At 37.3% G+C, this 27900-nt stretch overlaps 1 protein-coding gene across 25 annotated transcripts in view; it reads left to right on the top strand.

Annotated features, from left to right (window-relative positions):
• The window catches only part of OSBPL6 (oxysterol binding protein like 6), a 180164-nt gene extending 155151 nt beyond the window's left edge, over positions 1-25013 (top strand). For all 25 annotated transcript variants that reach the window (XM_019739302.2, XM_019739300.2, XM_019739303.2 and 22 more), the window contains 12 exons: positions 6785-6892; positions 8562-8699; positions 13115-13202; positions 13712-13965; positions 14701-14838; positions 15212-15275; positions 17224-17302; positions 18835-18979; positions 20945-21089; positions 22247-22373; positions 23717-23839; positions 24842-25013. In XM_019739302.2, coding sequence (XP_019594861.1) covers positions 6785-6892; positions 8562-8699; positions 13115-13202; positions 13712-13965; positions 14701-14838; positions 15212-15275; positions 17224-17302; positions 18835-18979; positions 20945-21089; positions 22247-22373; positions 23717-23839; positions 24842-24950 — 1518 coding nt within the window. In that variant the 3' untranslated portion in view covers positions 24951-25013. The remainder of the gene's footprint in view (positions 1-6784; positions 6893-8561; positions 8700-13114; positions 13203-13711; positions 13966-14700; positions 14839-15211; positions 15276-17223; positions 17303-18834; positions 18980-20944; positions 21090-22246; positions 22374-23716; positions 23840-24841) is intronic.
• The last annotated feature ends 2887 nt before the right edge of the window (positions 25014-27900 follow it).

Here is a 27900-nt window from a genome sequence, read left to right on the forward strand (position 1 = left end):
CCCTGGCCATGTTCCCAGGAAGCTCAGGATCTGATTCGTGAGATGAGCAATATTTACTCAGGAAATAGTAAATGGCCCATGCTATAGTCCCTTCAAATTGGCACATGGGTGGTATAGATTTCCAGGGCTCTGGTCGATCAAAGAAATAGAAGATCTTTGAGCTGTGAGCAGAGCCACAGATCAGGAGGAATCAAATCTTGAATTAGGCCTGAGTAGACAGCAGCAGCTCATAAGGAAGGACCTGACGTTAACATGTTAAAAGTCAAAGAAAGCAAAATTATATCAATTTTGCATCCTTTGAGTTAAATATTTCCTTCTCTTGTCAAAACATATTTATTTGCATCTCGACTTAGAGCCTCAATAGATTTGGAGAGGGGATGTGATATTTATTTTTTAACCAAAAAGCTCAATTGCATCCTCAAAAGATGTAAAAATAATTTGGGACTTTAAGATGGTTCATTTTACCCTATTCACTACAGAATTCTCTGCTTCCAACTGTGTATCAACACAGCATTTTGCCTATGTCCACACTCTGTGTCTGTCTATACCTTCCCATTGGGCCAGTCTTACCCTCACTAGCCATCTAGTCCCTTCACCTCTGAGGCTGGACTCTCTTTTGAAACTCACTACAGCCTTTGCTTAGGCATTTAAGTTTACTGTCAGCTCACTGCTTTCTGAGGAATCACTACCCCTGGTTAGACCCCTGGAGAGGTATCTGGGGAATGGCAGTTAATTCATAGTGGCCAAAGCATGGCATGAACAGGGAGACTGAGTCTAGGAGTAGCTATTTAAGTAGGTGGGAACCAGCTCATCAAGGATGATCCAACAGAATTTAGATTTATCTTACCAGTGCTGAAGAGGCCTTAAAGAATTTTAACTAGAGAGCGATAATTCTAGAAATTGGAAATGTTACTGTATATTTCTGTATATTAGAAAAATTACTCTAGTACAGTATAGGAGATGGATGGAATTAAGGCAAAACTAGTTGGATAGACTTTAAAATATTTGAGATCATGCATGCCTGAACTAAAGAAGTGCCAGGTTGGTAGAAGGAGGGGATGGGTTTCAAAGACACTGAAGGGGAAGAGTAAGCGTGGAGATCAGCTGAATATTAGAGGAGGACAAGGAGACAGAGTCAAGACTACTTTTCAGGTTGTTTACTTGGATAACTGGGTAGATGATAGTTCTTTCCCTAAGAGTGAAAATACAAGAGGAACTGATTTGTCGAGGGTAAATAATGAGTGTCTTTTTGTGTGTGGAGGTTGAGATGTCTGTGGGACATCCAACATGCAATTAAATATATTAATCTTGGGCTTGGGAGAGAGGTCTGGGCTAGAGAGAAAGATGTGGATACCCAGTATATCACGGAAGTTGGAGCTGTTGATAAATTGTGTTTTCAGTCAGAGTGAAAGAGAGTCAATGGAGCTACCATAGAGAATATTAATATTTAAAGGACAGGCTAAAAAAACAAAAAAACAAAAGACCCTTTGGTGGAGACCCAGGGGAAGTGCTGAAGAATCTAGATAGTGAACCACTAAGATCAAGGGGAAAGAGTTTTGATAGTGTCAGGAAGGAAAAGGTTAACAGACTCTGATTTAGTAGCATATAATATAGGGACTGAAAGTCAACCTTAGACTTTGGCAGTTATTTCAGTATGTTTGTATTATGAGGGAAAGGAACCAACACATAAAAAGACAATGAAAATGGGAAACAATTAACTGATAGAACCATCCTGGTTGACCACCTCTATTTTCAGTGTCCGTCTTTTAATATAGCACATAGTATAGAACAAGATACGAAATAGCTTAAACATTGAGACAATTGTTTTAAATATATTTTTATATTAATGTAACTTCACGTTGTAGTGTGATGTGATTTTAGATAGTCTAAAGACATCTTTCATCCATATTCAAGTGTCATCAATTAAACCCCCTGATATTTTTTTTATGACCAGTTACGAAGCCAAGTCTCCCCCCAGAGAGTTAAGGAAAAAGAGAGACTGTGTTTAAATAACTTCTTAAATTAATCTACCATTTCTAAAGCATATTTTAAAATGTAAGTCCTATTTCATATATGTTTTAATGATTAAAATGCTCCGTCTTAATAAAGATTTTAAGTGTACCAAACTTGGCAAATTCCAGCATCTTTTTAGAAAGCATATAGCATATAAAATATATGAAGTTAACATTCTTCACTACATGCTGAGCATAAATTGTTATCTGCCTTGGGTAGGTAGTAATGAATTCCTGAACAGTATAATGAATTCCTTTTCTAAACTGATACTTCTTCTCTGATCTTTAGGTACACAAAGACACACATGATTCTGATATTTTACCTCCATGAAACTTTAAAAGTAACTTTCACACCTGAGAGGCAGCACAGGTGTTGGATTTGAACATGGAGGACAGGACATTTTATGTGACATCTATCCCGTTACAAATGACTTTATTTCACAACAGCTATAATTTCATGTCCCATTGAATGTAGTGCCCTGAACACCAAAATCAAATGGTATTGAAAAGACTGAGGTTACCTCAGCAACCCATTACTATAACAATAAAAGAGTAAACTTAACTTGAGTCTGTCTTCAATACATTATGCTTTGTTACTGTTACTAGTGCGATTGATTTCTGGCCCCAGGATTTGTGCACAGCTTGTGCTAAATGCAGTCGGTGTTGGGTCCATACAAATGTAAGCAGAATATGATCCTTGTATTCCATCCAGAATTACTGTATTTCATGAATCAATATACCATCAATTATTAGATGTCTCATCATTTTGTTCATTACTAAGAAAGAAAGAAAAAACTGCTATCAAGTAAAGTGACTCAGTGCTTCAGAGGTGTTAAATATGGGGGAAATGTGCATCTTAGAATTAATGAAATGTGACGTGTAAGGGAATGTATGCAAAAAAAATTGGCTTAGGGCACAGAGTAGCATAATTAAAATCCCAAACATAGTGTTTACCATCCTTGCTATCTACAGCATTTCACATATCCAACATAAATATTCAGTGTTGGGATAAAAGTCCCATATATATTTGTTTGTTCCTGCATTCCACAGTTCCCTGAGACTTGGCCACATTTGTTCGGTACAGATAGTATTTGTAGAATCCTTTACATTTTCTTTTTTAGCTATCCAGTAAATTCAAATTGATATCATTTGGGGCATAATATGGCAATATTTATTAAAGCCTTAAAAAGATTTTTATCCTTTGACCCTTTGGTCCATGGCTGATATGTGTAGTCTAAGGAAGTAATACTGAATGTAGAAAACCATTATCACTTAAACATTTAAGGCAGCTTTATTTATTCTAGTAAAAATCAGTAACAGCCTAAGTGCCCGATAACAGGAAATATCACTTATTATGCGACTATTAAAATCATATTTGTGAAGAGTTTTCACCATAAAATAAATGTTTATGTGCAAAGAATAAGTGCCAGACACAGGATGTGAAGTATGCACTCACTAAATAATGTGAAAAACTCATAGGAAAAAAAATATACCAATCTATCAACAGTTGGTTGATTGGGTAGTAAGGTGTGACTTTTTAAAATTATTTTCCTACTTTTGGCATTTTCCCAATATACTATATCAGTATATATTTATTACAAAATTGAAAAACAAGGTGATTTGTAAGAAATACCCAAGATTTGGTTCTTGGCAACTCTAGCTTTGACAGTTTCCATACTCATTCTCTCACTCCTTTTGAACCAGTTTTGCTTTTACCCAAAAGGTTTGAGTCTCTGATGATTCTGTCCTGCCATATGTTTCATATCCTTCTCCAGCTGTCAGGTTTCCTTCCATGTTGTCTTCCTAGAACCCACAGTTCCATTCAGTAAAATGTATGTGCCAGAGTCTTACTCAGTCTAAGGTAAATTCTCATTCTCATCCGTTGTCTGCCTGGGTGGATGAATTAGTTCACAGCCAAGGAAATGGGCATTTGGGCAATTGATTCTGGCTCAGATCTTCAAGAGGGTAACTTTTTTTTTATAGATTGAGAAGGAATTGTGTGTTTCTTTGATGTATTAGACTTGAATGTGTCTGAGGGACATGAGGCATTGGGGAAATTAGCATACCTTGTGGAGAGTTTTAGTGCAGTTTGAGCTCACCAATGTAAGCAACTAGTGAGAATAAACATAGAACCTACCTGGTGAAGAATCCAGGCCAAGTTCCTGAGCCTCCCTGTTAGGCCTTTGGTCCTAGATGCCACTAATAGACCAGTGTTACTACTCACAAGTCTCCATGGCTTTTCTTGCTCATTGGCTGGCCCAAGTGGCTGGTAATCTGCCTCCTTTTTCCTTGCTTCATCACTGTTCATGTTCCTTGGGTGCATTCCATATGTTGCTTCTGCCATTATCTGGGCTCTTCTATGCTAATTATCACTAATGGTATCATTTCACTATAAATACCTATATTCCTCAATGTTCCCAAGGCTTCCATGATATCATTACAGAGAAAATAGTTTCATTTCAGGGAGGGAAATAATACATGTGACCCTGAGCATTACCTGAGAGTGCTACACCGCAAAGCTCATGGCACTTGTAGCAAACTTCAAAAACTGTCTGTATGATCAAGGCAAAAGGAGGAGCCACCTGGGGAAGACGCACAGAAAGGGCTGCTGCATGCTCTGTTGTATGCTTACACTTTCTGCCATTGCGGTGATCAGAATTGGAATAGTATTTATTTCCAGTCTTTTTTGTGCTGTGTAACAACTGTTTTCTACCACTGTGTATATAGTATTAATAAAATATTCCTTTTAAAATTTTAGCTCATTCCCTGTGTGCCTTCACATACACCTGTAGGCAGGATTGCATTCAATGAATATTGGATATTGGCTTAAATGAGAATTTAACTTTTTAAAATCTCCAGAACAAACAATTCTACAACTTTCTCTATAAATGTCAAACCTGTGTTTAAATCCCACCCTGAAGAAAATCATTATTTATCCTTGCCCCTAAATTTTTGTGAGGTTGTTCCATTAACTGTTCCAGTGGCAACAGAGGGTACAGTCACCATTAGTTGAGGTTTGTATGAAACCCTGAGGTCAAGGTTGTGATTCTGCAATTAAAACCATCCAACAAATACCATGAGGCCTCCCACTTCCGAGACAGAAAAATACATCTGGTTCCAATTATTCCAAGAACTAAGACAACTTTTAGTATATACTTGTGGACCGAGAAACAATGAAAGAACAAATAAGCACACGTGGAGTAGTCACAAAGGATAAGAGTAATGCAGTATTTTTTTTTCAAATTCCAAATGTTTGAGATTTTGCTTCAAAAAAAGTGATTCTGAGTACTTTTGCAAGATGTAAATATATTAGGATTCTTCCCATGAAACACATAGTTTATTTACTAAAACTGGACACATATTTCCTCCTGTCCACAAATGTAATGATTGTTAAGGTCTGTATCTACCCTTAATCCATCAATGCTTGACAGCCCACCAGACCAAGTGTGTTACATTTTACACATATTTTGCAAACCGGTTCTAAAGACTTTAAACAAAAGCCAAAAGCTGCAAGTGAACAATTTTCTCCTCAAAAAGCAGAAGTTAGGTTGAAGGGAGAGAGGAGAGGCTGTTGTACGCTCTGTGCCCAAGGACTATACACTGCGCTATGCACGTGTCACATTTAGACACTTTGTAATTGATCCTGAGTGTTTTAATAGGTACAGAGTTATAATTATGATATGATACTTGTATATGTAGTGGTTTACTATACTCATTGACTCCATATGAAGAAAAGCAGAATACTGCTTCCCTGGGGCAGATGTCAGGACATTTATCTTCAGTAAGTCCTGACGTTTATCTTCTGCTCTCTAAAACATTCACTTCCCTCTTCTAACTGGTGATTTTAATGGGAAGGAAAGGAGCTGCCCAGCTTTTCACTAGGTCCTGTCCTCACAAAGGTCTTTTACTTGAGACTTGCCATAGCTCCAGTTAGCTACATCTGTCTTATGTATGTGGGACATGTTCCCATGCATCAGTGTGATGGCATGTACCTTTGTCCCCAGGGCCCCTGTAGGGCACCATGCTTATGTAAAGCTGTTCTCTTGCCATGCAAACTAAACTGTGTTCTAGCACGTGGTGTTTTACTGATGCTGAAAGTAATGTGATGCAGATAACTTGGAGGTAGTTTCCTTTCTGTGTTATGTTCTTTATTATGCTTGTCGATGTCTACACTCTTCAGTGAAGGCATCTTTTGGTCTGCGCTTGAGTTAGTTCTGCTGCACTGTCATATGTATTAATTATGTGCTCCTGGAAAATGAAAAATACAACTGTTTTCTTTCACCAAACTAAAATATGATTCTATAAAATATAAAGCCAGTTTTTGTTCATTCCATCTCCAAATCATTTTGAAGATAACTATCTGGCTTTGAAATGATTCCCAAACTATAAACTAGAACAATAAATTGAAAAAATTAATAATTTTTATCCCAGGATGTAAAAATGTAATATATATGTGGTGGCAGACAGGGCTTGGATGTAATGGGCCTGACACGAAGGGAGGGAAAATTCCATAAATCATTTTTATGAAATCAAAGAACTCTTTCAACCCATTAACCTACTAAGTAGTATATAGTCTTATATTACAAAAAATGAATACCTTACTTCTGAGTCATTTATTTCCTTCTTAATAGTAGGATCTGGCCTATGATGACTCCAAAAGTTACAAATAAGAACATCGTAGTCTTTGATGTCTAAAATTCACCCGTGTGCTTGTTCTGTTTAATGCTTGCTTATTAATTTGAAATTACATGTGTGGTTTTTGTTATTTTAAGGCACTCAACCAGAATGCTGATCTAAGGAGTCGGTTGAGCAGAATACATTCAGAATCTATTATTTGTGATCAGGTGGTCAGCGTAAATATTATTCCTAGCCCTGATGAGGTAAGACTCATTTTTCATAGATATAGAGTACTTATTTTCTAGCATCTAAATCTAATTCATATTATTCTTTGTTTTTATACAGTTCTTTCGCTGTTAATAGATTCCCTGCATAAATATTTGTGTTGCTGACAGTTCAGTCAGTGTTCTTTGGAGTAAAGGATGTACATGAGCTTGACATAATTTATTCTCGGTGATCAGCGTCTATTTTTATCTATTCCTGTGTTCACCTGATACCACTGAATATTTAGCTTCTCTATACTCCAACTTATGAATTTTCTGTGTCTGTCTGAGCCTTCATTTAAAAAGTTTATTATCATGAAATGGGCCATGAAATGTTGAGAGAAACATTTTTAGCTAAGAAGGTGTTAAATAAAAGTTTTCTTAAGGTTTATTTTAAAAGTCCTAAGGAGTCACCCTACCTTTCTAAGATAATATTAATGGTGCTGCTACAGCTACTACTGATGATGATTATGGTAATAATTAATAGCTAACATGTCAAGTGAATGCTTATTATGTGCTAGGCATTGTGTTAATCCCTTTGCATGTGTTATCTCATTTGACACTCCTAATGACCGTCTGAGGTAGGTGCTATTATTATTCCATTTTCAGAAGAATTTTTGAAGAAATGGTAAGAAGATAGGAGAACACTTAGTATTTGGGCTAAACTTAAGTGTGCTGTTCTTTTTATAACCCTTTATAAAATTACTATTTTATAGCCATGAGAAGTCATACTTTTCAACAGTAATATTAGAGCTTTAGATACAGTGATACATGTAACAAGGTGAGAGTTTTAACTAATACCAAGGTCATGTTTGCACTAAAAACATGTCTTAGTAGAAATCTACAGGTGTGAGGGTTCTAGCATCTAACTGGGTAGAAATACCGTTCCAAGGCAGCTTCTCTTTAAGCTGCGTACTATATGTCTATTCACCTCCATGGGACCATGATCTCTGATGACACTTATGTACACTCAATTGCCCAGAATTTAGAAGTATTTCTAAAATTTTGTCATTCAAAAATTAGTTAACAGTCTCAGTTTGAATCTTCTTTTTTTCCAACCTGAAATCTGTACTGGAATGTATGTGTGTGTGTGTTCCTTGAGAACAACATTTATCACTCGCTGAATAAAAATACAGTTTGAAATAAGGTTTAATAACTAGTCATATGTTTCATTGGTTAAAATTCTGATCAAATTGGAAAATGACTTTTATATATTCAGTCTCAAAAATTAGTCTTGCATATTGTTTTCACAGACTATCTGTAATGGTTTCTACAAATGCTTCTTGAGTTTTAGTATACTGGTTAGAATATGGCTAGTAATGACAGATCTAAGTATATGAGGATGAACTTGTCTCCACAATGAATTCTTGGTATTGACAGTGACTCAACTTGTTCAATTCCAGTTAAAATCAATTAAGCATAGATTTAAAATCAAGTCGTGATACCAGCACCTTTCAACTATGCCTTTTAGATTCTTTAGACATATTGAAAGGAAATTTATGCAGTGGTCATTACTGAGTTGCAAGTGAAAACTAGTTGTGGCCACAACGCTTTTAACATATGGTATGAATTTCTCTAGAAATCTGGCTAGTACATCATGGTCTAATTTGAACAAATAGCTATTCTTTGCTCCAGTAACAATTACACCATACCCGTCTCTCTTCTGTAGGCCAGTGAGCAAATCCATGTCAGCCTCCCCCTGTCACAGCAAGTAGCCAATGAGAGCCGTCTGTCCATGTCAGAGTCTGTCTCTGAGTTCTTTGATGCCCAAGAAGTACTCCTCTCTGCCAGCTCGTCAGAGAATGAGGTACGGTTCCTCAATGTGGCCTTCCCAACTGTTTCTGACTGTGAGTTTGGATTAAAGAAAGTAGGACTATGGACCTGTTTTTGCTTTTTAACATCGTGTTAAGATATCCAAATTGTAGCAAGGCCAAAAACATACTACAAGCTATACTGGTTCCCATATACTAAGCACTTAGCAGAACTTATGACTCTTAAATTTGATGAATAAAAGGAAAGAATCAAGTATTTATTTTGACTTTCTCGTATGATTCGTATTTCAGGATAACCAAATAGTTGATGACAGAGTGTTTTTATAGAAGACTAGCTAATAAATGCAGAAAGGGGGTAGAGGGCAGAAGGGCATGGAGATGACATGTTCACTTTGAGACATCATGAGTTTATCAGTTTTCTCAGTGGAGTTATCTGGCCAGCATTTGGATATTCAAGTCTAAAGCTCAAAGAGCGAGCAGGTCAGAAGAGAGAGTGAGTGTTGGCTCAGTATCCACATAACCAACTGCCTGTGAGACATTGCCACCTGGATGCGCTACAGAATCGCTAATTCAGCACGTCCAAAAGCAAATTAATCAACAAACTCCTTATACACATACTCATAGGCATACACATGTGTACACACAACGCACACACTAAGGAAAACAACACAAACTTACCCGTGCTTCTCTTCTTTTGTATCTAAGTACTCTTCTACACAGTGTTCACATCAAATACCAGGGTATTTTCCTTCACTCTCTTGGGCTAAGACTGTTATTGAGTCAACATCACCTGCCGTTTCTAAGTTCCATGGTGATAAGAGCCCCTCAGAAGGCTCTCAAGTCTTCACACCAACAGACTTGGCAAGCCCACCTGGCTAGTTTACTTCCAGGTAGGACTCCTAGCAGCAGCTACAGGGTAGGCTCAAGCTGCATATTCTGCACTACAGCTGCCAAAGGAGATTGGGCCTCTGCACTTTCTGTCCACCCTGCCTGGAATACTTTCCCAGAGAGCCACATGTTCAAATTCCTTAATGATTTCAGTCCTTTATTCAAAAGTCACCTTCAGAGAAGCCTACCCAGCTGCCTTATCTACCGTTTGGAGCCACCATTTCTTTCTCTCCACTGACCTTTTATATTGCTCTTCTTGCCTTACTTTTTCCCCTTAATGCTTATTATCACTGTCTAACAAAATATATGTTTCATATATTTCACTTGTTTGTTGTATGTCTCCTGCACTACAGGGTAAGTTCCCTGCACTACAGGGAAGAGATTTCACCACTGTGTCCCCAGCATTAGAACAGTTCTGGTGAGCTCAGAGGTACTCAATAAATAGTTGCTAACTGAAGGAAGGAATGCTTTAACACATGAGTAATCTAAAAAACATCTGACCGTTAGCTCTCTTACATTAACATTTTCCATAACTAAGTGAAAAATCTTCAGTATGAGATATCAACCAATGCATTTCACTTAATGAATGCTCAACCCCTTTAAAAAATACTCTTCTTGCTTCTAGAATGACCTACTCCCTTGTCTTTGCTTTTAAAGTTGTTTCTGCAATGCTATATGCCTGGTTGCATTTAGAAAAAAATATTTCCTGAATTATTTTGGATTCCTAAGCCTTTAGAGAGAAATATTTGGCCCCAGGACTTCTTGACCTTTGGAGAGAAAATGAATATATAATATATATTCATTGTTTTATTATCGTACTGCAAAGCCTTAACTTTATGTACCGTGTTTCCCTGAAAATAAGACCTGGCCAGATTATTAGCTCTACTGCATCTTTTGGAGCAAAAATTAATATAAGACCCGGTCTTATTTTGCTATGATATAAGACCAGGTCTTATGTAATATAATATAATTAATATAATATAATATAATACCAGGTCTTATATTAATTTTTGCTCCAAAAGACGCATTAGAGCTGATGGTCTGGCTAGGTCTTATTTTCGGGGAATCGTGGTAAGCACAGGATAACATGAATGGACAGACTGCTAGCCTAAGGTTCACACCTATGATACAGATCTTACTCAGGGCCCACGTCATTGAAGAATTCTTTTTCATTCTATATGGACCATTCTAAATGGATGTGGATATTGAACCATTTCTATCATATGTTAGTTTGGGAGAGATTAGACAGTGAAGAGGAATAGACTGTTGATAGCTTTTTGTAAGATACACATGAGTGTTTTTTGAACAAATATTCAAACAATAAAGATGCATGCAACATGAATTTGATTTGGGCAGTCATTTGTCTCCTCTATGATAACCGTGTGTGATGAGCTTTTTTCAGAGAAATCACATGAAAGAGTTTGATTTACTTTTTTTTCCTATCAAGTTTAAGAAGATAGATTTCATGAGCCTGATGGTTTAACCTTGAGCTTTGTTGCAGTCAGTGTGAACAGGCAACCAGTTGCAGTGGGAAAATAACAATCAGCAAAAGACTTTATTCTCAATTTGCTATCTTTATAGACTTGCTCAGTGTGCAGAAGCAAAACTGCCATTTATGCAAGCAATTATTCTGTCCATTGATCTGTTCTCCCTAAATATGAGCTTTTCTCAAATCTAATTTTAAAAATATCAGCAATAAACCCAGAAACCTTAAAGGCAGAAACTAACTGTTTTTATCACATACAAATTTAAAACTTTTACATGGCAAAAAAAAATGGCATAATGTTAAAAAATACATTGCGAACAAAGAAAATACACAACCTATATGATGAACTGAAAATGTGTAAAATAAAAGAAAAATTAACAGAAGATGAAATTCAAGCTTTAAAAAGAGACCTTTTACTATGTATGCTAGATACTATGTATGCTAGGTAGATAGATACTAAAACGGTTGATAAGTATAGTGTTTAAGTGGGTGTGGGGAGATGAATGCTCTCATTTACTGCTGGTAAGAACAAATGAATACAGTCTTTCAGGAGAGCAATTTGACATCATGGGACAAAGTCTAAAAGTGATCCATTTGACCAGGAAATTTCACTTCTAGGAATAAAAGTTAATGAAATTGCCAGACAGATTTACAAACATATATTATATTGTCTATAATAATAAAAAGTTGGCAACAATTTAAATACTAGTTAAATTCCTTGTTATAACTGTCTAATGAAATATGTTGTCATTCCAAATAAAGATGAAAAGCTATATTTATCAGAATGGAAATATATTTAGAGCACTATAGCATAATATGAAGGCTGATTTCCTTTTTCAGTATCTAAAGATAGATGTATCAATATGTTTGTACAGGCATTGAAATTGGGGGTAACATCCATCAAATATTAAAAGTGGTTTCCTGTAGGTGATAGAATGATGGATGATTTTCATATAATCTGTTTACCCTCATGTAATTTCTAATTTTTTTACAATAAGAATGTTTTGTTTTTATGTGCAGGAAAAAATATAGCACTATTTCCATTTTGAAGAAAGTAAATAAGTACCATCAGCTTTCTTGCCTGTAGTCGAGACATTAGTTTTTCGCATTCCTCTGAATGGTTCTATCATACTCCTGTTTTCTTATCTGCTCCATTTCTAACTCCCCTGAGTACATATGTTGCCTCTTAATTTTATTCTCATGCAAATTTTGGTTTCATTTTAGTTCCATGCTTTCCTCACATAGAGAGTGGTTTCATTCTTGATTTCTTCTTATCCCTAAATCTTCCTCCCCCACACCCAAATAATCTGCCAAATTTTGATCATTATACTTGAGACGTGGCTCTCAAAGCAGCTTTGCCTCCACATCCTCATTGTGGCCATCTTAATCTGAGATGTCAGTATTTCTTACCGGGATCTATGTACTATCCTATTAACTGGTCTCCCTAGGGAAAGCTGCCAAGTATTTTCCTGAAACTAAATAAGACGCTATCATTCCCTTACATTTAATAACTCATAAGATTATATGTGAACCCTTTATGTTGACATGAAAAGCCCTCTTAGTTGGACCATCTTCCTGTTCTCCCACCTTCTGTCATAGCCACTCAACTTCTTAGCATTCCTGGATTAAATGTTTCTCTTGTGGTTCTTGCCTTTGCACACCCTCTCTTCTTCCTGAGCTTCTCCCCCTTCTAACAACTTTTCCAACACCCAACACAAATATTATTTCCTCTGGGCAGCCTCTCCTGACTCCTCTAGGGGGAGTCATAGGGCCTCCTTTTTTGTACATTCTTACTGTATTGTACTGAAATATTTCTGGTTATGTCCTGGCTTCCCCCAGCCTCCCACTCCAACTAAGACAGGGAGCTACTTAAAGACAAGGGCCGCTTTCGAGCAATCGTATATTCTGGCTCACGGAAGACCCTCAAGTGTTGATGGCACATGTGTCTGATACATTTCTCACTATGACCTCTGCTTCTCATTTGGGCAACATCTTATTGTGTTTAATCATTTGATTTTCTGACCCTTCAAGACTTAACAAAAATTCTGATCCTTTCTGTATTCTTTCCTTCCTTAGGCTTCTGATGATGAGTCTTACATCAGTGATGTAAGTGATAATATATCTGAAGACAACACCAGTGTTGCAGACAACGTTTCTCGGCAAAGTATGCGTCCTTTGAACTTCGGGGTTGTTCTAGCTACAGAGCATATTGCAACGCTGGTTTTTCAATGAGCAATCACTTTCTCCCCTCACTAATTGTTCCTTTTGCAGCTGACTGTTCAATAGATTTTTGTATTTGTATAATCTGTTCAGGCAAATGTTGAAAAATATGTTAGGTAAATGGTTAAGAGAAAAAGTTTTACTTCTTGCTTAAACCAAAAGTTTGAGTCTTTCTTTATAGATATATTTTTTTAATTTGACTTGTTTTTTCTTGAATAATATTTTAGTATAAATATTAGTGTACCATTTGAAAAACCATACACTAATGTTTTGTGCATTTATTAGCAATCTTATATTGAAATATTTCCATTCACTCTTGAGCGCGTATAATGAAGGCTTAAGAAATGTATCACAATCAGAATAATTTGAAAGGGTTATTTCCCTCCCAGGTTTTATGAAATTAGCCAAGCAAATTATCTTTCATTGTGATTCTCATCTTTCTCCCTCTTTCAGTCTTGAATGGGGAACTTACAGGTGGGGCCTTCCGAAATGGACGTCGAACATGCCTTCCAGCTCCCTGTCCTGACACCAGTAACATTAACCTGTGGAATATCTTGAGGAACAACATTGGTAAAGACCTGTCAAAAGTCTCTATGCCTGTGGAGCTAAATGAGCCACTCAACACTCTGCAGCATCTTTGCGAGGAAATGGAATACAGTGAGCTTCTGGACAAGGCTTCGGAAACTGATGACCCCTACGAGCGCATGGTAATAAATAACAGCGGCATTCTGCAGGGTTTGTCAACCCTAGGCCTGGGCTAAGGCAGAATTCATTATGATGGCATATTTGTTTTTTGCATAACATTCTCACTGCATAGGTAAGAGAAGTATCGGTACACTTGAGTAAATTCTCCTGGAAGATGCACACTTTGTAACTTGTGCTTGATTCAGTGTTTCTGAAGTTAGGATGTAAAGGTAACATCCTCCTTAGAGGTTGAAGGCATGCCTGGCCTTGCTGTATCAGTTTTTCCCGAATGCCAAGAGAGCCCATTTGTGCAGGAACTTAGGTCTGAGAAAGTAACCTCCTGTTTGGGCTTTGCCCGAGCCTGTATTCCACATGACTGTGGAAACCTTGATCTGCCCTCTGAAAAGTACCAGCAGCCACAACCCTTCTGCACATGGTACTAAAATTGTGCAAATGGAATTACCTAGAAACTGGGTTTCAGAAATGTTGAACTCTGATACTCAGGAAATTGAGGGGACAGATTAATGAAAAATACTTGGCCTCAAATGCCTGCTGGTTTCCCTGCAAGGAGTTTAACCACATTTTCACTTATCTTTTTCCCCCATGAGTTTATAAAGGGTCTGTACAAATAACAGAAAATGCAAATGTCATCCAGTCAGCACCCACTGGCGAGGATGTAACATCTAGAGGAATAAAGGGCAAGCAGACCTGGAAGTAGTCTCTCCTATATTATTTTCCTTTCTTAAATGTTTTAACAGGTTCTTATTGCTGCATTTGCAGTTTCAGGATATTGTTCCACCTATTTCAGAGCAGGAAGTAAGCCATTCAACCCTGTCCTTGGGGAGACTTATGAATGCATTAGAGAGGACAAGGGATTCCGCTTTTTCTCAGAACAGGTAAGTCCCACTGGATTCAGTAAGGTGTCTATGTACAGAGGAGGGCAGTTTGATGATGAAAATAGCTTTTTGATAAACCTCTGTTTGGGGTAGATTATGCTACCAGTTAACAAAAACTCATTTAGTTTACCTATGTAACTGCCCCCCACTAAATAAATGTATATAAGTTCTCTGTTTTTAAGCATGAAGTCTTAAAATTTAAAAATTCAGTAACTTACTGGTACATTTTGAGAATAATTCCCTAATAGAGATGGGTAAGTTGAGTAGTTTTTATGTAGGGGTAGTCTATATATGTCATAAAAAAAAAAAAATCATTGTTTATGGAAGTTTTAACACTGACATCATTGCGTTCTGTTTTGTTTTTAATTACCAGGTTAGCCATCATCCACCCATTTCTGCCTGTCACTGTGAGTCCAAGAATTTTGTGTTTTGGCAAGGTTTGTATTTTGATTACAACTTTAAAATCCAATTGATGAGCCTATGAAACAATTTCTAGTCTCCAGTGGTTCACTGTTCTCAGTTTAGATTTCTGCCTTTGGAACTTGGTAGAATGTTTATAATGGGTGCAGAGTTCAGCTTGAGAAATTAGATTTTCTGGTGTGAATATATAACCAAGTTATCTAGGACATGAGAGTGTTTATCTAGGAAGCAAAGCCCTTGGGACAGCAGAGCTCTGTGCTGACTGTGCCAGTTCAAGGCTGTCACTTTAACTTATTGTGCCTCATTGTCTGTAGCTATAACAGACAGAGATTATATCCGCTGCCTTCTTGTTTCCTGAGGGTGTGCAAAGACGTCTTAATCCTGAAGGGAGGCTCTATGGCACGTCATCTGTGGTCATAGTCTGTTTAGATATCTACACATTGCTATGATTTCTGGTCTTTAACTCATTGAAGCTCAGGGCTTTGAAGTCTCTGTTTCATCAATGCCCGTTTTTCAGTTAGAATGTTACAGACTTATCAAAAATAAAATGTTTCAACATCCCAATGTATTTACATATATAGATATGGATGTAAATTTAACCATTAAGTATAAATAGTTCCTTCGAGTTTGGAAGGGTGCTTTATTTGCTCACAGAATGATTCTTATGTGCACTTCTTCAACCTGAGAACACACAGACTGATGGCACTCTGTAATTGTACTTCATTGCAAAATAAGAAAATAAATCATTTCGACATCATAACAAAGAGTCAGAAATTTTATGGAAACAGCACTAAGTTCCCTTAGCTCATCAGAGCGGGACCAAGTGGTTATTACAAAGGCACAGGTAAACCTGAGTTTCCACAAGTAAAACATAAAACTGTCATGTGAGATAAAGTGCTGGGCCCCGGGCCATACCTCACCCAGAGTAGGAACATGTTCATTAAGTTAATACCGCTTTCTCATAAACCCTACCTATCTGTATTTAGAGATTTTATTTTTTCATTGTTCTCCCAAATCATATAACTTTTCAAATAAATGTGTATGTAAACCAATGGTATTGTCGTACTGCAATTATTTTTGCTATATACCTCATTTTATATATACGGAGGGTGCCAAAAAAAAGTTATACACATTTTAAGAAAGGAAAAAACTATATTAAAATTGTAATAATATATACCGATAACAAAAGATGAATACAAGTCATATGTACACATTTTTTGGCACCCCCTATATATATATACATCTATAAATAACTTCCACTATTTAGTTAAAATTTATAACAACATTTATCTACAATTAAAGCATAGTAGAGTATATGTGTATGTGAATACGCACACATGCACACACATACCGTGTTTCCCCGAAAATAAGACCTAGCCAGACAATCAGCTCTAATGCATCTTTTGGATCAAACATTAATTTAAGACCCAGTCTTATATTGTATTGTATTGTATTGTATTGTATTGTACTGTACTGTACTGTACTGTACTGTACTGTACTATACTAATACTATACTATACTATACTATACTATACTATACTATACTATACTATACTATACTATACAAGACCCGGTCTTATATAAGACATGGTCTTATAGTAAATTAAGACCGGGTCTTACATTAATTTTTGCTCCAAAAATGCATTAGAGCTTATTGTCCGGCTAGGTCTTATTTTTGGGGAAACACGGTATTATTCCAGGCTTTTCCAAGTTTTATTAGTTGACAGCAAATACAGAGTATGTATTATGGAGAAACACAGTTTAATAGATTTTGGGGAAGTTCAGAATTAATCTTTTCACCTTGGGCCATCCTCAGGCCTTGTCATGTTAAATCAACAATATAGAATCACTTGTGATTACAAGAATTCTTTGTAAAATGTACAATGTAATACAAAAGTTAGTTTTTATAGGATAAATCATTAGCTATGGAGTATTTATTTCTTGTCCTCTGCCTATGTCATTTAGACATCAGATGGAAAAATAAGTTCTGGGGGAAGTCGATGGAAATCCTGCCTGTTGGAACACTGAACGTCATGCTTCCAAAGTAGGTTGCTCTCATCATCTATTGTCTGCTTTTCTAAATCAGAAGTGGGTGTTTGAAACTCTCGAAGTTACCAAGGGTCCATTTGTCTATATGGCCAAAGCATCGGTTAACTTCACCAAAGTTTTGAGAATGTTCTCCCACAAAAGCAAATGAGAACTTTAGCATATGTATCAAAGCTTCCTATTTATTTCTTCACATCCTTCATTCATCAATGAACACCAAGTGGCTACCTGTCTCAGTCACTGTATTAGTTTGCATTTTATATGAAAGATTCTCTTTTTCAGCCATTTCTTTTCTATATAAGTTATAATTCCACTTTGGAGTTCATCTTAAATCCTGGGACTATTTTTAATTTCTAAGTTATTTTATTAAGTAAGAGTGATGGAATATCCTTTTATGGTTGTTTTCTAAAGGATATAGCTGATAAATCTTTTAAAATTAATTGAAGTTTTCATTGAGGCCAAAGGCTTGGTTGGCTTTGTTTTTGTCTTCATTTGATTGGTTTGGTTTGGTTTTTGTCTATTTCAATGACAGAATTTGCTGATGGATTGGATATTTACTACAAAGTAAACTTTCCATATTTGCAAACTCATGAGGAAGAAAGAGTTTTCCCAGATGTATATTGTACCTGCGTCATGCCAATGCATAATTTTTTTAGAAACTTAGAAGTGTTTTATTTTGAAGTAACATTTTATTTGAAAACATACGTAACATGCAAATGTGATTCGAAGCTATGCTATTTCGCTCATTGGCAGAAATTCTATAACTTTACTCCCTAGAATTTATTTGCATTAGATATGTGCCCTCTTGGTTATGCTTGTCGGTCTTTTCCCAAAGAATTATTCGTATTTTTGGTCTTAAGGCAAAGTATGAAACAATATCCTGAGAGTAATCTTTCTTAAATGCATAGCCTATCTGCCTCTCTCTTCTCTCGAAACCATCCAGGATGGCCCATTGCATGCAGGGTAAATCCAGACTCATCAGTGTGTCTTAAAGGCCTTCCCTGCTCTGCCCATCACCCCTTTCCACCTTGCCTCCTGCCACACCCACTCTCCTGTAACACACCACTCACAGGTCCCCAGATATGTTATGCTCTTCTGGCCTCTGGTACTTTTCCCCAGCCTCCTCTAGCAAGTCTTCCTTGATACTCACCCCACATTCTAGCAGATGTAAGGACTAAGGACTCCCCCATCTGTGTTCTCATGATGCTTACTTATTATATTATTATAAGTATTTGTTGACTTTGTTCATCTACCCCTACTATACTGTTGGCTCCAGGAGAGCAAGAAACAGGTCCTATTTAACTTGGTAACTTTGGCACCTAGCCCATAAAAAAGGTCTGACTTGTTCCTTGAATGAATGAATCATGTCATAAGTGTCCTTGACCATATAGAAACTTTCAACAAAGAAAGTTTGGGAGAAATGAGAGAAAAGGAAGCTTTGGCCAAAGAATATTCTCATTAGTAGAAATAGTAATGTATATATATGTATGTGATCTTCATTGTTTTTAATCAATGTTGTATTCTACACAGGTATGGAGATTGCTATGTGTGGAATAAAGTCACCACATGCATACACAACATTCTCAGTGGGAGGAGATGGATAGAGCATTATGGAGAAGTAACCATTAGAAATACCAAAAGCAGTGTTTGCATTTGCAAACTCACATTTGTCAAGGTAAATAGTATCTTACAATAGTAAAGAAAAAATAGCACAATGTGCTTCCTAAGGAAGAAATAAAACAATTACCTTAAAAAGCGTCAAGTGAATCTATCCTGTATCATTGATCCCTAAGGACATTTGAAATAAGAAAGCAGAACCAACTGGTGGTGTTATTCAAGGTACACAGACTTCTGAACATGTGGAGGTCAAAAAAGGCACCATCTTACAACAGAAAAAAAATCTTTTTAAAGAATTTTATTTTTAAGCGACCAATCATTAAGTGAAATTCCCACAAAACACTTCTGGTCTACAGCCTGTCTTCTGGTTTCTATTCTATTCCTATTTCTTTTTTGCTTGATTACAACATGTTCAAGTGATCTGTTTTAGGGAACTAATTAAAATGCAGTTGTCTTTTTCTAAGAATGGTTATAGATGATAGTTCCAGTCACTATATGCTTATCCAAATCTGCCATCATTACAATCCAAATAAGTTCAATAAAAAGCATTACCTTTATTAACAAGAAAAGGTGTCTGGGATAGAAGTGCCTCCAGAGCACCATTTTCCCTAGTCTCTCTGCTCTGAAGTGGAACACACAGGATGACTGCCATGTTTATTTAGGAGTGCTGCAGAGTCCGCCATGGTACAGAAACTCCATCCACCCTCTTTACCTCTTCTACTCCTGATCTCATTCTAATGTGGCAGAAACAGGTAGTATATTGGAGACTCTCAAAACTTAAAATTTTCTCTTAGTTAGATCCTTTTAAGTCATATTGTAAGATTATGTTTGTTTTAATTGAACAGCTTTATTTTCACTGGAGTTGTTTTTCTTTTTTTCCTTTTTTCTTATAAACTCAGTAGGTGACTCAGAACTGAAGAACTAGGATCCTTATTTACTCTGACTGGGTGGTGACGGTAAATGTGTACATTTAGTTTTGTAGGGTGTGAGAACCTTTGATTTAGGCCTGCCCCTAATATATGCAGAGCTCAGGGCAAGGGTACAAATGGAAGTCCCTATACCATATGTGTAAATATTGGAAATATGTAAAGTAAGCCTACAAACTGTCAAATAAAATGTATTCTATGTTTTCACCTTGACAGATACACCTTTCATAACAAAGCCTGCAAGGCTAGGTCAGACACTGCAGGACTTGAGCTGGAAACCTGGCAGTAGAGGAGAGCCAGTCCTGACCCACAGCCTTCCCCACAGTCTTCCCACCTCCAGCTCTGTACTGCTTTGCAAGCAGCCTCACACACATATGTAGGCAATCCAGCCCACACATCCAAGCTCTGTCCCCACCGCCTCAAACTGCCACACTTGGCCACTCCTCAGGCCTAAACGTTCACACACTGGTGGGTGGTCTTCCCTTGGGTGGATGAAGCCAAAGAAGAGGCCTGTGCAGGCTATGCAGTAGGCTTAGAGCCATGTGGACCAGGAATTCTAGGGTCCCGCATACTGAGGCCTGATCTAGAACAGGGGCCCTGGGATCCCGGTGGGTGTATTCCCACAGACTTCTTACCCCTTGGGGAGGAGCATGGCTGGAAGAGGACCAGAGCAGGGAGCAGGGTCCTCATGATACAATTTAGTCATTTACAGATCCTATGAAAAATTTTTTACAAACTATTTCTACAGCACTGCCAATTGAAAATCATTGAAATCCATGAGCAAAAGAGAAATTCAAGACAGGAGGGCCTAAGGAAGAAGTTACTAACCTATAAATTAATATTCAGTTGCGATAGAAACAGCCTTTTCTGCGTCATACTACCATGCTATGGCATGGAGTAGAACTCATCCCCTTCTTAAAAGGGAAGCCAGCTAACCCCTAAAAAGCCACCTTTCCATAGGACTCATTTTGAGATCGATTTCTGGAAATGGTGTGAAGGAGGAACCTTGAGGTTAAGAAAAATTTTCCATGTGGAAATTATAGAGATTGGCGTTATTAAAGAGATTGGCTGTTTTAATTGGGGTTTGCTTTTTCTAGGTGAATTATTGGAATTCTAACGTGAATGAAGTCCAGGGGGTTGTGATGGACCAGGAGGGGAAGGTGGTGCACCGGCTGTTTGGGAAGTGGCATGAGGGGCTCTACTGCGGAGTGGCCCCTTCGGCAAAGTGCGTCTGGAGACCAGGTGAGACCCGCCTGAATGTCCTGCCTCAGGAGGACACCATAAGTGACAGAAGGAAGGGAATGTCACATCATCTCATGCAGTTCCTCTTATGTTTTCTTCAATAATGAGATGAAAAATCTACACGCTAAGGCAACTGTAATTATTCTTCACATATAAATTATGTAAGTCCCAGTATTTGATAATAAGGATTTATAAAATTTGACAGGTGGTCACAGATTGGGCTTCATGTAAAATCACTGTAAATGTAATGCTTGCATTTTGAAAGCTAGGTAGGTAAATTTTTAAAGAGTTTAGATAATTGAAATACGCAAACTCAAATCCTTACTCCTGTTACTTATTCTGTTTTAATAAAATAAAAGAAAGCCTGTAAACATCTGTAATCCACACATTCAGTGAGCAGCAAAAAGCTGCAATATGTTTACATTTAATAAAACTCATCAAGAAAGCTTTGGTAATACACTAGCATATAATTAAATATCAAGTATAAATGGAATGGGTCTCCACATGACATTTATTTTCATTGTACTTTTGTCAATTAAGCCATAACTTTAAAATTAGTTGTTGCTTTCTCAGTGCATATTTAAATTTCCTGCTAATAGAATGGTTAGTTCATTCATTCAGCAGTTGTTTATTGGGTACTGACTATGCAGTTGCTCTAGCAGCTAGGAATACATCAGTGAGCAAAGCATACATAGACTCTGCCTTTGACTTTAGTTTAAAAGTGCCAATAAGTATTAATTTAGATCTGCATCTTTTTCTTTTTTAAGAACAAGTAAATTGTGTTTCTGGTGAAATTTTAATGTTAATAGCTGATCACTCTAGCATTTAATTACCCAACTGAGTGTTTGGGAGAAAAATGATGGCATAGTTTAGCCAGTGAAGACTACTATATGTGCAAAGTTTTACTTTAAAGCCTGGATTTTATTAAATATAGGAATCTATCAGTTATGTTTTCTTCAATAATGAGATGAAAAATAAAGTTTCCCATCTAACAAAATATAACGAATTTAGTTCACTTGAAAAAAATCATCACCTTATGTTTATGACTACAAATTTGCTAATAGTCTGGATATTAGTTAAACTCCTGAGTTAAGTCACTTCCTACAAGTTCCTTAAACCTTTTTGCCTCTCACAATGGTTCATTGGCCTCATTCCAGGTTCCATGCCAACGAACTATGAGCTCTACTATGGCTTCACGAGATTTGCTATTGAGCTCAATGAGTTAGATCCTGTACTAAAAGATCTTCTCCCACCGACAGACGCCCGATTCCGGCCAGATCAGAGGTGAGCATGACAGTGGTATTTAAAATGGACTCTAGATCATTGCCTGTCACTACGCACGTCATCAAGACTTATTTTCACCACCATGGGACAATCATAACAGAAGATTAGTTCAATAAACACTTCCCCACAGAAATTAACTCAGATGTTTTATAGCAAAAAGTTTCTCCCCTCATCCCTAAATTTGCCAAAGGTCTGCAAATTCATGAATTCTCTTTCCATTGAATATGGAATCATTCGTCACCCCGTGTTTATACTTTTTTACTTCTGTTATTCTGTAGCGTGGAGTATCTTTTAAACTGAAGAATAAGAGAATAAATTACAGGGGCACCTAGAAATGCTTTGAGTCAAAGTCTGGAGTTTCCCCAGCGTGGTTTGGATCCCACAGGGTGTAAGATGCACTCGTGCAGTACCTCTAGTTCCTTGTGATTCTTATTTTTATTCCTCTGTAATTCTGTACTCGTGTTATCCATTCCTACAGAATTAATTTTACTTTTTCCAAAAACTTTATATGCCATACAAATTCCATCCAAGATCATTTTCTGTTTCCAGTGTATTTGTAGCTTTCTCTGTCTTCTGCCAAAATGTTCCCTTTATAGAATGTTCTCCTGTTCAATTCTGATATCCCTCCCCCAGACATGCATTCTCACTGTTTAACATTCAAACTTATCAACAAACTTCCTGCACAGTTTGTATCACATTGTGTCCCTGTTCTTTGCTCTCATTTTGAAATTTTAATATTTGTAAATCACCATTGGGTCTGCTTTTTCTTTCTCAATTCTATTTTGATATTCTCTTTCTGAATTTCATTTACTATTCATTTCTTTTCTATGGCTTTTTACAATTTTCCCCAACTGTTACCTTTTCTTTTTCATCCATTTACTCTCTCCAATAGAACAGGAGAACTCCTTCCCTCTCAGTTCCAAAAGTATTAATAGATGGAGAACAGCCAGTTACTGTCCTCTATTCTGTGGCCTTTAGCAAGTACTTTTTGATAATATGGAAAAAGGACCCAAATGGGGACTTCATGCTCTTCAGTCATCCTGAAACTCTCAAGTTGTAGAACCCCAGACAGCACAGAAGGGTCTTCAAGGCCAAACCACTCACTCACCTTTCACTCCTACCAAAATACTGCTGTACACAGTCATTCAGTTCACATGCGCAGAAAGTATGTTAATTTGTGGCAGGCAGAGACAGTGTGGCTTGGAGCAGGGGGGAGGACATCAATTAGAGTGTTACTGTTCACTGTTGTGTTCACAGCAACCAGAATGTAATTTTATGCAAATGAGATTTTTTTAATCAGTAAAGAGGATGATGTACTAAAAGATTAACGGCTTTCTATTTAGATTCTTGGAAGAAGGAAATGTAGAAGCTGCAGCCACAGAGAAACAAAGAGTAGAGGAACTCCAGAGATCTCGAAGACGATACATGGAAGAAAACAACCTTGAACACATACCAAAATTTTTTAAGTAAGTCAGTTCGTTCCCTGGTTGTCACAGGCAATGAGAAACTCCAGGTGAAAAGAAAATGGGGAAAAATTTTGTGTCCAGGGGACGTAAAGGTGGAAATAGTAAACTGATTTTGGTAACTGGTTTTGGCCATGAAAATGTTAAATCAGATGTTGTGCTCGTGAAAAGTTTGTAACCATGAAAATGAATTTTCCTTGACAGCTCTTTTCTCTTCCTGGGCAGCAGAAAGGAGTGAGGGTCTTGCCCAGAACACTCTTTGTCCTTCAGCTCCACCCTTTGGAATGGTGGGAACTTGTTCCCACTCCCTCACTCAGAGACAGGATGGGACCCCACTTCCTACAACGTCTTCCTGGCTTCATTCGTATTTAATTTTATTCCGGGCATACAGAGCTAGTGTCCATTCGGATTTGGTCCTTCTGTGGTGTGATCGTGGGTGATTATTACAGGATTATTTGCAAGATTATGTGTACATCACACACTTAAACTTCAGTTTCCAGATGCATCTGTTGCCTTCCAGAGAGAGGACAGATCAGCTAAAAATGACCTGGTATCTTGCCCTGGGGAGGAATGCAGCCTTGCCCTTTAGACGTCGAAAGTGCACTCTGTGGACGTGGGTCCTGCAGAAGCTCCTGGAGCTCCTGAACTTACCTATTTTCCCCACGAGTGAAGCAGAGGCTCTTCTTGCAGGTCTGAGGCCTGAAGCTCTTAGTTACAGTATTTGTACACTCTTTGTTGGGGCCCTTCGCTTTCTAGCCGCGCCTGGAGATGATATATTCCTGCCCTCAGCCTCTCTCCCCATGACCCTACCCACTTCCATTTCAAATGTTTAACAACAAAAATGAGTTCATTTCTGGTCACAACTAGTCGCCAATAAGCAGATAGGACACTAACTGGCTTACAAAGTACTGCGTATTTGCACATGTCTTATCTACAAGAGCGAGTTCAATGATCAGGTCACCTTGATGTGATTGGTACCTAATGTTGATTTTTATATTTTCACAGAAAAGTGATTGATGCCAATCAAAGAGAAGCCTGGGTTTCTAACGACACCTACTGGGAGCTGCGCAAGGACCCTGGGTTTAGTAAAGTAGACAGCCCTGTTCTCTGGTAACCCGGGAATGTAGAGCTAGACAGCATATCACGCTCTGGATGAATAAATAACTATGCACAATTATGTTTCTTAGAGCTCTGCGTGGTTTCTGGGTCGACTGAACACCGACCATTTGCTTTTCTATTCATCTTTATAATGGACTTTCAGAAGTGCATTAGACAAGGCCCCTAACCACTTTTGGATCCTTTCTGTTTTGCTGCAACCATATTCCTTAAAAAAAAAAAAAAAAAAAAAAAATCCACACCCTCCTCGAAAAGCAGAATTAAAGGAGCAGAATATAAAATCCAAAGTCTGATGAGTTTGTAAAGAAAAACAAACTGTAACTGGTGCTTAAAGCTGATCCAGAGAGTTTAAAGAAACATGACCTAAGTCACGTGTTTGGTCCTTTTTCTGGAAGCACCATCCCTTCATCGTAGGAGCTTCTGGGCCACAGCAGTTGGTCTGCTCAGACTTCAAGTGTGTCTGTTTGATGTGGTGTACTCGTGCTGGCCTTGTCAGTAAAGACTTGCTTCTCAGAACCTGTTCCATCCGTACGCCATTGTTCATGCCTTAAGAAATGCAAAGATGTAAAATAAATCATTTTTTTAACGTGTGCTCATAGGTTTATGTGGAGGACAGATTTTTGAATCATGGCATGGTTCACTTTCTGAGATCAGAACAATTACGAGTCTAACAAATGGATTCAAAAAGTAAATCACACTTGCTTTACTTTGATATACTGGTTACTGTATTGTATATCTGAAGGGCAAGAAGGAAACAGCGTGCTAGGTAGATTTCTCTAGTCAAGTTCCTGTCCTGCATCATCCTGACAATAAAACATCCCTCTTCCACTAACCTCACAGTGTGCCCTATTATTTGGTAACATCTGTATTTGATTTGAACACTTGGCATCAGTGTTAAAACCTTGGTAGGAAATAACAAAAATATACAAGATTTCTGGGTGGGCTTAGGAGTACTATAAACATAACTACTTTTGACTAAAGCACAACGTAACCCGCATTTCTTTTTTTCTTTTTTTCATTATTAGTTTCAGATGTATAAAACAATGTAATAGTTAGACATTTACATCCATCACAAAGTGATAACCCCCCCAATCTACTATCCCTCTGACATCGTATATAGCTGTTACAGTTCCACTGACTCTATTCCCCATGCTGTACTCCACCTCCTGTGACTATATATATATATTAAATTGTAGCTGACATTCATTATTATTCAGTTTCAGCTTCAGGTATACAGTGCTGTGGTCAGGCTTCTACATCATCCCTGAAGTGGTGTAGAATAAGACAAGTGTCCATCGGATACCCTACAAAATCTTTACAACATTATTGATTACATTCCCCAAGCTGTCTTTTGCATCCCGACTGCAATCTTGTGTAACCCACATTTCTATCCAATGCCAACCCATTGGCATGAATGGAATCCCACTGGGAAGAGAAGCAAGAATGCTAGTAGTTTATTTGCATTGTTTAAATGATTTCTATGCAAAATCATATTTTATATTTTCGTCACGTGATTCTGTATAATACATAATCGCATATTAAGCATTTACTTTGCTATTGGCAGAGATATAAAACTTAAGCTAAGGAATTTATCCATTTCAACAAAAGGTGGGGGTAGGTACAAACGTGTTTTACATATTTCAGAATTTGTTTTTGCCTCCAATACACGGAGGCGTTGGTAGGAAACTTGCATCACTATTCCTCAGTTGCTGCACATAGATGGCGATATAAATGTCTGTATGTTAAAAAAATATCTCTCTAGAGATTTTCCTAAAGAATTATAGAAGTACATATATTTTATTCTTAATTAAGTTTTTGATTCTAGATTTTTACCATCAGACTTTAAGTGGTATTTTCAACTCTGATAACAGGGTTACTGACTGACATTTTACATTTTGTTATGAGGTATTGGTTTTAGTGTTATTTCTCCTCAGCAAAGCATCCCTAATAATGAATGGCTAACCCACTATCAAATTAAAACTGCTGAGAGCATAAGGGAAAACTCTGAAGTTTCCACTAGGTGGAGCAATATTTTAGTTATTCCAAAACTTATCCCTCCTTTTAGCTGAGTCCCTATGTTATGTGTACAGTGTGCACTGGTGTAGAATGAAATTTCATTCTCAAGTGAACTCCTTAACCCATCACCAGATCTAAGTGTTCCATTGAAGCAACACCCTCCCTAGGTTTCCCAATGCCTTTAATTCCAATTTTAAATCTATACGTGGCGTGTCCCTCAGTAGTAAAAATTTTCCCTTGTTATCCATTCTTTTTCTGCTCATTCATCTTGACGTCCTTTTTATCTGCATCCCGAGATACATGCCTATGGTTTTAATTAGAATTTAAAATATTATTGACTTCCTCATAGAAGTCTATTCTCCTACAATTGGCAAATCTTTAAATATCACCTAAAGTGGTTCTGGTTTGTACTTCCTAGCCCTTCCCTGAGCAGTCTCAAAAATGTTTCACCTAAAGATAAGAAAAGAATTATGCAAAGTAAAGGTACTGTACGTAGAGAAGTAGGAAGGGGGGGCATCAGTTACCAACAGACGTGATATCAGTCAGGCAGCTGGAAGAGGACCCAGGACCCATCAGGGAAGCAACTACTGTTGCAGTTGTAATTGAGAAAAAAAAAAAAAAAACTAGTAGAAAGGACCGTAACTAGATGATAAGTTCAAGCTATAAATCAGGTTAGTGTGTGTTGGTCAGAGCTAACCTGAAACTCTGATTAGGATTCTAAGATGAGAATGAGAAGAATGTCAAATTAATTAAAATCACCACATTTTATAATAATCCCAGATTCAGAATGTCTTTTGAGATGCAGACATCCTAATTAGACTTCCAATTCAAGTGATCAGTCAAATTTTAGATACCGGTAATACTCCTATAATACTTGAGTCACAAATCTCCCCATGAAATATTAATAACGTAATGGCCTTATCCTTTATTTC

This window comes from Rhinolophus sinicus, linkage group LG01 (genome assembly GCF_036562045.2).
Source record: "Rhinolophus sinicus isolate RSC01 linkage group LG01, ASM3656204v1, whole genome shotgun sequence".
In the NCBI taxonomy this organism is placed as follows: domain Eukaryota; kingdom Metazoa; phylum Chordata; class Mammalia; order Chiroptera; family Rhinolophidae; genus Rhinolophus; species Rhinolophus sinicus.